Source organism: Humulus lupulus, chromosome X (assembly GCF_963169125.1).
Source record: "Humulus lupulus chromosome X, drHumLupu1.1, whole genome shotgun sequence".
In the NCBI taxonomy this organism is placed as follows: domain Eukaryota; kingdom Viridiplantae; phylum Streptophyta; class Magnoliopsida; order Rosales; family Cannabaceae; genus Humulus; species Humulus lupulus.
Window position 1 is genome coordinate 197,948,052 of NC_084802.1, and position 10,782 is coordinate 197,958,833.

Genomic DNA, 10,782 nt, shown 5'->3' on the forward strand with positions numbered 1-10,782 from the left:
TCTAATGCTCCGTCATGCATTGTTTTGCCTACTACTAATGCCACTCATTTTGAACTTAAACCATCAATCATTCAATTGTTACCATCATTTTATGGTTTAGAAAGAGAGGATCCATACATGCATGTAAAAGACTTTTTGGAAATTTGCTCAACCTTTCGTTTTCAAAATTTTTCAAATGAGTCGGTTAAACTTAGGTTGTTTCCTTTTTCTTTAAAAGATAGAGCCAAAGCTTGGTTAAACTCACTTCCAACTGGAACCATCACTACTTGGGATCAACTTTTTAATAAATTCCTTGCTAAATTTTTCCCCATGTCCAAAACTGATAATTTAAGAAGAGAAATCTCCGAATTTTATCAAAAAGATAACGAAGAATTTTATGAATGTTGGGAAAGATTCAAAGATTTATTATTAAAATGTCCTCACCATGGTTTTGAAAAATGGAGACTTGTGAAATATTTTTATGATGGTTTAACCCCTTCCAACCGACAAATGATTCAATCTATGCATACTGGAAAATTTTTAAAACTGCAAGGGCAAAAGGCTTGGGACGCTCTTGAAGAATTGTCTGTTAATTCACAACAATGGAATTATTCTGAGCCTAGGTCTAGAGCCAACCCTTCACAAAAAAAAGAAGGAAAATATGAAATAAAAGAAGAAAGTGATTTAAGAACATCATTTGATAAATTAGCAAGAAAAGTAGAAGCCTTAGTAATAAGTCAATCTATGAATTCTCATGTGCAACCTAAAAAAGATGTTTGTTCTTTATGTGCTAGTTCATGTCATAATGCTCAATCATGTCCTTCTTTTGTTGAAACATTTTCTGAAGAGGCTAATGCTTTACATTCATATGGAAAACCTTCTTCTGATAGCCCATTTTCCAACACATACAATCCAAATTGGAGAAACCATCCTAATTTTTCATGGAGACAAAACCAACCACAAATGAATCAAGGAAACCAATTCCACCTGCCAAATCCAAATCATGCCCAACCAAGTCAACCTTACCCTCCACAAAGAAAATCTTCCTTAGAAGACACCTTACAACAATTCATGCAATCCACCCAACAAATCTTACAAAATCAGTCTCAATCCATTGCCAAACTCGAGACACAATTGGGTCAACTTGCTAGTGCTGTAACCGAGAGAGAAAAAGGAAGATTTCCTAGCCAACCCATCCCAAATCCTAAAGGCCAATATGAAATAGGAACTCCTAGTCATAAAGAAGAAGCTAAGTCTATCTCAACTCTTAGGTCCGGAAAACAAATTGTCAAACCCGATTACACACCTCAAGTTGAAAAAGACCAAAGCCAACCTCAAAGTTCCAACACAAATGACCTTTCAAAAGATGATGCTCAAATCCTTCCTTCCATCCCAAAAGCTCCTTTTCCACAAAGATTAATTCCACTTAAGAAAGGCAACCAATATAGTGACATCTTAGAAGTTTTCAAACAAGTAAGCATAAACATTCCTTTCCTAGATGCCATTAAACAAATTCCTGCCTATTCTAAATTCTTAAAAGACCTTTGCACTGTTAAAAGAAACACAAATGTTCCAAAAAAGGCATTTTTAACTGAACAAGTTAGCTCCATAATTCAACATAAAAGCCTTGTGAAATATAAAGATCCCGGTTGTCCAACAATTTCATGCATCATTGGCGATCATTTTATTAACAAAGCTTTACTTGATTTAGGAGCTAGTGTGAATTTACTGCCTTATTCTGTGTATAAGCAACTTGGTCTAGGAGAATTAAAACCAACTTCTATAACACTTCAATTAGCCGATCGTTCAGTGAAAATCCCTAGAGGTATTGTAGAAGATGTTTTAATTAAAGTGGATAAATTCTATTTCCCTGTGGAATTTATTGTTCTTGACACTCAACCTGTTGAAAATGCTCATGCTCAAATACCCATCATTCTAGGTAGACCATTTTTAGCTACATCTAATGCAATTATCAACTGTCGTAATGATGTATTGAAATTATCGTTTGGAAACATGACTGTTGAATTAAATGTTTTTAATGTTGCTAAATCTGTTGAGTGTGAGGAAGTGCATGAAGTTAACATGATAGAGAATATGTGTGAAGATGATGGAAGTGACTTACTTGATTTTTGTGAAAAATACTTTGGTATGAACTTGCATATTGATGATTTTAATGATGATGTAAATTCTTTGTTAGAGTCTATACCCTTAAATGAAACCAAAGTTGAACCATTTTCACCCTTAGATCATGTTCAATCAATTTCCGAGTCTCCAAAGTTAGACCTTAAACCTTTGCCAGAAAATTTAAAATATGCTTTTTTAGGAGAGTCTGAAACCTTGCCTGTTATCATAGCATCTGCTTTAGATAAAGAACAAGAAGATAAATTGTTAAATGTCCTTAGAAAACATAAGGAAGCCATAGGTTGGACCATTGGAGACATCAAGGGAATTAGCCCATCCATATGCATGCATAGAATCCATCTAGAAGAAAATGCTAAAACCTCTCGAGAATGTCAAAGAAGGTTAAATCCAAATATGAAAGAGGTCGTTAGGGAAGAAGTACTTAAACTGTTAGATGTAGGTATCATTTACCCTATTTCTGATAGTCAATGGGTTAGTCCAGTTCAAGTAGTGCCTAAAAAGTCTGGGATCACAGTTGTTGAAAATGAGAAAAATGAATTAATCCCTACTCGAGTACAAACGGGGTGGAGAGTGTGTATAGACTATAGAAAGCTAAATAATGTTACTATAAAAGACCACTTTCCTTTACCCTTTATTGATCAAATGCTTGAACGTTTAGCTGGCCATGCATATTATTGTTTTCTTGATGGCTATTCGGGATATAACCAAATCCCCATTGCCCCTGAAGATCAAGAAAAGACTACCTTCACTTGCCCTTTTGGAACCTTTGCATATCGTCGCATGCCTTTTGGTCTTTGTAATGCTCTTGCAACTTTTCAAAGATGTATGATTGCAATATTTTCTGATATGGTTGAAAGAAATCTTGAAGTGTTTATGGATGATTTTTCTGTGTTTGGAAATTCTTTTGATGACTGTTTGCACCATCTTTCTCTTGTTTTAATTCGTTGCAAAGAAAAGAATTTAGTTCTTAATTGGGAAAAATGTCATTTTATGGTTAAAAAAGGAATTGTTTTAGGTCATGTAATCTCATCTGAGGGAATAGAAGTTGATAAAGCAAAAGTTGATCTTATTTCAAAACTTCCCCCACCTAAAACAATAAAAGAAATTAGATCATTCTTAGGCCATGCCGGTTTTTATAGAAGATTCATAAAAGACTTTAGCAAAATTTCACGCCCATTATGTCATTTGCTAGGAAAAGAAAATGCTTTTGTCTTTGATAATGATTGTCATGTTGCCTTTGAAAGATTGAAATCCCTTTTGACTAGTGCACCTATTATTCGCCCTCTTGATTGGAATATTCCTTTTGAAATAATGTGTGATGCTTCTGATTATGCTATCGGTGCCGTTCTAGGACAAAGAATTAACAAGTTACCTCATGTAATCTACTATGCTAGCAAAACTTTGAACGATGCTCAATTAAATTATTCTACAAATGAAAAAGAATTGCTTGCTGTTGTGTTTGCATTGGAGAAATTTAGGTCTTATTTGTTAGGATCTAAAATAATTGTCTATTCTGATCATGCTGCATTGAAATATCTCTTGTCGAAAAAAGATGCTAAATCTCGCTTAATTCGTTGGATCTTGCTTTTACAAGAATTTGATTTAGAGATACGAGATAAAAAAGGTTCTGAAAATGTTGTTGCTGATCATTTGTCTAGAATTGTTGTTGAGACTAATAATGAATCCACCACTATAACTAAAACTTTTCCTGATGAACAACTCATGCATGTATCTTCTTTGCCTTGGTATGCTGACATTGTGAATTATTTGGTCACTGGTGAAATTCCTTCTCATTGGTCTAAGCATGACAAATCTAAATTTTATTCTGAAGTAAAAAATTTCATGTGGGATGATCCTTATTTGTTTAAATATTGTCCTGATCAAATAATAAGGAGATGCATTCCAAATTGTGATCAAACTAAAATCATATCTTTTTGTCATGATCATGCATGTGGTGGACATTTTAGTGGTAAGAAAATTGCTTTGAAAATTTTACAATGTGGATTTTATTGGCCTACTATTTTTCATGACACTTATGTTTATTGCAAATCTTGCGAACGTTGTCAAATGTTAGGAAGTGTAACTAGAAGAAACATGATGCCTTTGAATCCTATCCTTATTGTTGAAATATTTGATGTTTGGAGCATTGATTGTATGGGTCCATTTCCTAACTCTTTTGGTAACTTGTACATTCTTGTTGGTGTTGATTATGTGTCTAAATGGGTTGAAGCTGTTGCATGCCACACAAATGACCATAAAGTTGTGCTTAAGTTTTTGAAAGAAAATATTTTCTCCCGTTTTGGCTCACCACGTGCTATCATTAGTGATAACGGTACACACTTTTGTAATAGATCTTTTGAGCATTTAATGAAACAATATGATATTACACATAAAGTCACTACACCTTATCACCCACAAACTAGTGGTCAAGTTGAAATATCAAATAGAGAAATTAAGCACATCTTAGAGAAAACTGTCAATCCATCTAGGAAAGATTGGTCCTTAAGACTCATTGATGCATTATGGGCATATCGAACTGCATACAAAACACCCATTGGAATGTCCCCCTATAGACTTGTGTATGGAAAGGCATGTCACTTACCCGTTGAGCTAGAACATAGAGCCTATTGGGCAATTAAGCAATTGAATTTTTTCTTAGACAAAACAGGTGAGAGAAGAAAGCTTCAATTAAATGAGTTAGAAGAGCTTAGGCATGATGCATATGACTATTCCAAAAAATATAAGGATCGAATGAAGATTTACCATGACAAAAACATTTTGCGAAAAAATTTCTCTCCCGGTCAAAAAGTCCTTTTATACAATTCTCGTTTGCATCTCTTCCCGGGGAAGTTACGCTCTAGGTGGGTAGGTCCATACATTGTTCGCACTGTTTTTCCACATGGAGCCATTGAAATTGAAAATCCTAATAATGGTAATATATTCAAAGTGAATGGACAAAAATTGAAACCATTTTTAGAATTGAAAACTGCTAAAGTGGATGAAATCCTTCTTGAGGATCCTATTTACCATGGTCCTTGATCGCTCTCATCAATTATTGGTAAATGTGTGTTTTATTTATGTTTTATGTTAACTTCTTGTTTTGATTTTTGTTTCTTTTTTGTTGCACTCTTGACATGCTCCATGATGAGGTACGACCATTCTAAACTCTAAACTCTTTCACGCTTCAATTTATATTTGTATTTTGATACATTGAGGACAATGCATAAATTAAGTTTGAGGGTAGTGGGTTTACATGGTTACTTCTTTCATATGTTTGAAAATGGTAGAATTTCTTTAAAAAAAAAAAAACAAAAACAAAAACAAAAATATTATCTTTCTAGTAATATATATATAGTTTTGTATTTTTATACTTTATTTTCTATCAAAAACTATTAAAAAATTATAAAAAAAATAAAAAAAACCCCTTTGGTGATATCCGTTTTCCTATGATAATACCCTTGATTGAGTTTGATTTTAGTTTAAAAAATATATGAATCATTCTTAAGCTTTGTGTTTAATTCTTGGGTCAATTTTGCTTAAAAAAATGAAATTTTGAAAAAAAATTATTCATCATAATATGTGAAATAAATAGTTTATTACAACAATTTTTCCAAAATTCACATAATAACTTGATAAATAGTTTTGGACTTATAATTTAAAATATATTTTCAAAGTAAGATTGACTATGGAATTAATTACATAAACTTAATTTTTATTCATATATTTTTTTTTAAAAATTATTTTCAATATGCAATCTTTGAGGACATTTTTGATATCACCAAAATAGAAAAAAAAAAAAAAGCAAAAAAAAAAGCTGTGTTTTTAATTTTTCTTTTGCTCGAGGACTAGCAAAATATTAAGTTTGGGGGTGTGATAACTCTACAAAATAGAGTTATTTTACCACTTTTTATATGCTAATTGTTGCTTAGTTCTTGAGTTTTTAATTAACTTATTAAGTTTTTATGTAATTTTTAATTTGTTAGTCTTATTGTTGTTTTCTAGATTTTTATATGTTTTATAGATATTTTATTATAAAATGTTATAGTTTAATTATTTAAAAATAATATTGTTAAGTTAGAAGTAAAAACATGTATTTTCGAACTCAAATGTTAAATATAAATTAAGTTTTAATTAATATTTTCATGGAACTTATGATGTATATTTTATTATTGAAAATATTTAGTTTTAATTTAATTTGTGTTTTTTTATTTTATTAAGGAATATATTGTATTTGTTGGGGTGAAAAGTAAGAAAACAAAAAAGGAAAAGAAGTGGAGTTGGAAGGAGAAAGATTGGCAAATTTGAAAAGTGAAGCCCAGCAGATGCCAAGCCCACGGCCAGGCCCGTTCCACATCTTTGGCTCAAGCATCAGTTCACGTCCAGCAATCACATTCCCACCAAGCAGCTCCACCTCAGCAGCTTCTTCAGCTCCCATGCCGCCAGCTGTCCATTTGTATCAACTTGAAGCTAAAGCAGCTCACACTCCAGCCTTCACGCCAGCACCTCACCGAAGCCTCCTTCAACATATATCAATTTCCTTTTGCCTCTGCACCAGGCCCGGCCCGCCAGCCTCCAAAGCCCAACCTAGCAGCAGCCTTCATTCCACCAGCTTCCCACCGTGGGCCTCCCAGCTCGCCTGCCAGCAACAATGCTTGTTTCAGCCATCAAATGGCCCACGCCTATTGCTTTCCAAAGCAATCACCAGCCAGCCCTTCACCTCATTTGGGCCCAAAAGTCACCCAAGCTCATGCCATCAACACACCAAACAACCACCAAAAAGACCCAAAAAAATCACATTTTCATTCCCAATATCTTTCACTCAAATATAAATTCACTTTTCCCTATTTTTTCTTACCTAAATAAACATTCCTAATTTATTTTTTTTACCTTAGCTTTTCACTAATCTTTTACCCAACTAAACATTTCATCTCTCCAATACTCTTACACTTACTCTATTTATCCTACCACTTCCCAACACAATTAAATTAATCAATTTATTCATTTTAATTTGATTAATTTAATCTCCATATTTTGCCTATAAATAGAGTCTTGTAAGACCATAGGGGGGAGCTCTTCTTCTTCATCTTTTTTTCCACATCTTCTACACATTTTTCTCTCTTCTTTTCACTAGTTTCTCTCTACCATTTTCATCTTTTGAAGAGCATGTCAAGTATGTTATTTTGTAATTTTTATCTAGTTATGAACTTCTAATCTTTTTCAAAAGTTATTAAGATGATGATGAAGCAAAATGTAACTAGATAGTATTTTTTATTGTATGTTGATTTCCCATTTGTGTAACATTGTTTATGGAGTTTTCTATCAAAGATATGCATTTTTTATCTATTATTGAGTGTTAAAGCATATTACACTTAGTTATTCATTATGCAAAAATATGATATTCTTTTATTAAATGTTTTTCATTAAATTGTTCACATCTACTTCTTAGAGCATAAGTATCATATTTTGCCTAAACATAATCTCTTTGATTTTTTGTAGTTTCATTAGGTTGTAACACAACTAATGCTTAGAAATTATATCTTATATAAGTGAAGAAAAATCCTACCTTTTTTTAAAGAGTAACTTGTGCTTGAATAGAAAATATATTTAAAAAAAATATATAGTGTGATTTATTTCAACTATATTAAAACTTGGGAATCAATATACTTATAAATACTATTGAACTTGCATTTTGTGGATTCTAAAATCTTAATAATCTTATTTTACATATCTCATTTGAAAACCATTTTTATCATTAATACTTTTATTACTTGTCTTTTATTTTTCTAAAACAAAATCTCATCAAATATTTGGAACTAGGTTAGAATATTATTGCTTTGTTTGAAATAGTTTCTTTTGATGTTAGTCAACTCCCATGGGTTCGACCTCGTACTTACATGAACATTATATTCCGAAACGATTCGTGCACTTGCGAGTTTAAATTTTAAAACACCCTCTTTTGGGTCCAACAAGTACCCATGAGCCAAAGCCTAGCAAGAAGAGTTGTGTAGGACACAACCCCATAACCTTAACCAGGAATTTAAATCAATAACAATAACAATAATATAACATAAATCATAACTCATGAAAAGACATAGTCCAAGTTGAGTTGGACAAGTATTGTATAACGTAAGCATGCATTTTTGTAGCGTAGACATGCATTTTAAACGTAAGCATGTCAAACAGTTGTCACATACACATACACATACACAACACATAACCATAATTTCATATAAGCTCATTAAACATAAACATTCACTAGCACAAATCATGCATTAACATAAACATATCACATAAAATAGTTTCTACTATAGAGTACGTCAAGCGTACACCCTGCATGTAGGTGTCCACTCTTCTTATGTGAATTCCAACAATTAAGTTGATAAACAACCCAAGTGTGATTCTGTTCAAGCGTCTCTAGCCAAACCTAAACAAAACCGATTGAAATCGATTACTACCAAGCATAGTTCATGATTATGACTCCAAAGTAATAACATCAAAACTTGGCTTAGGTTCTAGGACTTTATATCTTTTCACAAGCTTTCCAACCATATAAAGAACGTCTAAATCCGACATCGGGGTTAAAAGTTATGGTCAAAATACGAAACCCGAAAATTATAACATTAAAATGTATTTGAGTTGAGGAGCCCTCCCATAGAGTCGCGGCGCTACTGAAGTCAGAGAGCAAATTTCAGCCTAAAAGATATGCATTTGAGCCGTGACACCATTGCGAAAAAAACCTAGAAATTTCTGCGATTTCTCAACCCTTTCGACTCAAAACATCCCAAAACACTAGGGAACTCAAATCTTATCCCACAACAGCTATCTTAACATATTTCTAACCCTTGGAACCCAGATATTAACATCTATAAACCTATATTAGACATTCATCAGCCCAAAAACAATAACAACAATCTCAGAATTTTAAAAGCTTAAATTGACAAAAACCTTAAACAGAAGTTAAACACTTACAGATCAACATCCAGCCACCAAAACTCTTGCCGCCTATGAGATTCCTAGCCCTTCAATAGCCCATATTAGTGATCTCCTTCAAACCTCAAGCTTCCAAAAAAATCATATTAAGAATTAGAGATTGTTGTTGGTTTGTTTCCCCTTGAGTCTATCGCCCAAAACGAGATCTGAAAATCGTACTAAACCTAAACCTAAACCTAATTTTCTTATAAATAGATTATTTAATCTGACCTAATTCATATAAAACCAAATGAACTTTCTATCCCCAACCTCAAATTTATTCTTAATAGTCACTTAAGACCTTTATTGTAATTTCCAACCAAAACTAATAGTTTTAATTTTTGATAATTACACTTTCTATTATAAAATCCATAATTCTACTTTGACCCCCAATACACAACCTTTATTACACTTTGACCCCTAATAGTAATACTTGAAGAAACACGTGTGAGTGGATTGCTTGACAGAACACATAATGAACATACATCATAAATCATGCATATTATAATTCTTGCATATAATTAAACACATAATGTCATACAATTTACCATAATACCCTTACTAGTAAAAGCGGATATTACAAACATCAGGCAATGTCTCATAAAATTCAGTGAGAGTTTCAGTTTCAGACATGCTAAAACTGTGGTCTGCTGGGAGGAGCTGGCCGGAGGAGACGGGCCCAGGTTGGGCTTGGGCTAGTGGTCTTCAAAAATGCCGGCTTTTCATTTATTTTTGGGTTTATACCTTTTTGGACCCTGTGTTTTTTTTTCCCATTACCTGTTTGGACCATGTGTTTTGATAAATTACTTTTTGGACCCTATGTTTTGTAAAATGGTTAAAATAGAACCCTAAATCTAATTTTGGTCAATGTTTTTTCAACTAAAATCACAAATAATTTGCCAAACTAACAATTCAGAACAAAAATAAAATCATTATGCTTAAAAACTGTGTTATTATATTCAATTTTTTCTTCGTCAAAATTAAGTTTAAGGTTCTATTTTAACCATTTTACAAAACACAGGGTCCAAAAAGTAATTTATCAAAACATAGGATCCAAACAGGTAATGAGAAAAAACACAGGATCCAAAAAAGTATAAACCCTTTATTTTTTTCTCAAAAGTGCCACTCTTTATCCTCATTTTTATTGCTTTTCAAGAGCAAATAAATTACAACAAATTCCCTATAAAACAAACACAAATTAAATTAAAACTAAATATTTTCAATAACAAAAGATACAACAAAAATTCCATGAAAATATTAATTAAAACTTAATTTACTTAAACATTTAAGCTCAAAATTGCATCTTTTTACTCCTAACTCAACAATATTAATTTTAAATAATTAAACTATAACATTTTACAATAATATAACTATAAAAATACAGAAAAATCTATAAAATTAAAATAAACCTAATAAATTCAAAATTACTTAAAAACTTAATAAATTAATTAAAAACTCAAGAACTAAGTAACAATTAGCACATAAAAAGTGGTAAAAATAACTCTATTTTATAGAGTTATCATCAAACATCATATAGGAACAAATCACTGACCATTTAATAAACAATATGAAGCCCAAACCTGTTTCGTACATATAACCCCAGAAATTTCATACAAAATTCTACATCCCTAATCTTATATCAACAAGTATTAAGCACAAAAGAAGTACTCTAATTCCCTAATCTTGGATCAA

The 10,782-nt window shown here is 32.0% G+C and overlaps 1 protein-coding gene and 1 non-coding gene across 2 annotated transcripts; one reads left to right on the forward strand and one right to left on the reverse strand.

Moving 5' to 3' along the window:
- Positions 1-324: 324 nt before the first annotated feature.
- Positions 325-431, reverse strand: LOC133807714 (small nucleolar RNA R71). Its single transcript, XR_009879612.1, has one exon. It is a non-coding gene; the product is annotated as a small nucleolar RNA R71 (small nucleolar RNA).
- Positions 432-489: 58 nt separating this feature from the next.
- Positions 490-5,419, forward strand: LOC133806599 (uncharacterized). Its single transcript, XM_062244687.1, has 5 exons — positions 490-563; positions 1,131-2,358; positions 3,898-4,034; positions 4,647-4,789; positions 5,409-5,419. Exons 1-5 carry the CDS (start codon positions 490-492, stop codon positions 5,417-5,419), a joined length of 1,593 nt encoding a protein of 530 aa, XP_062100671.1.
- Positions 5,420-10,782: the final 5,363 nt, after the last annotated feature.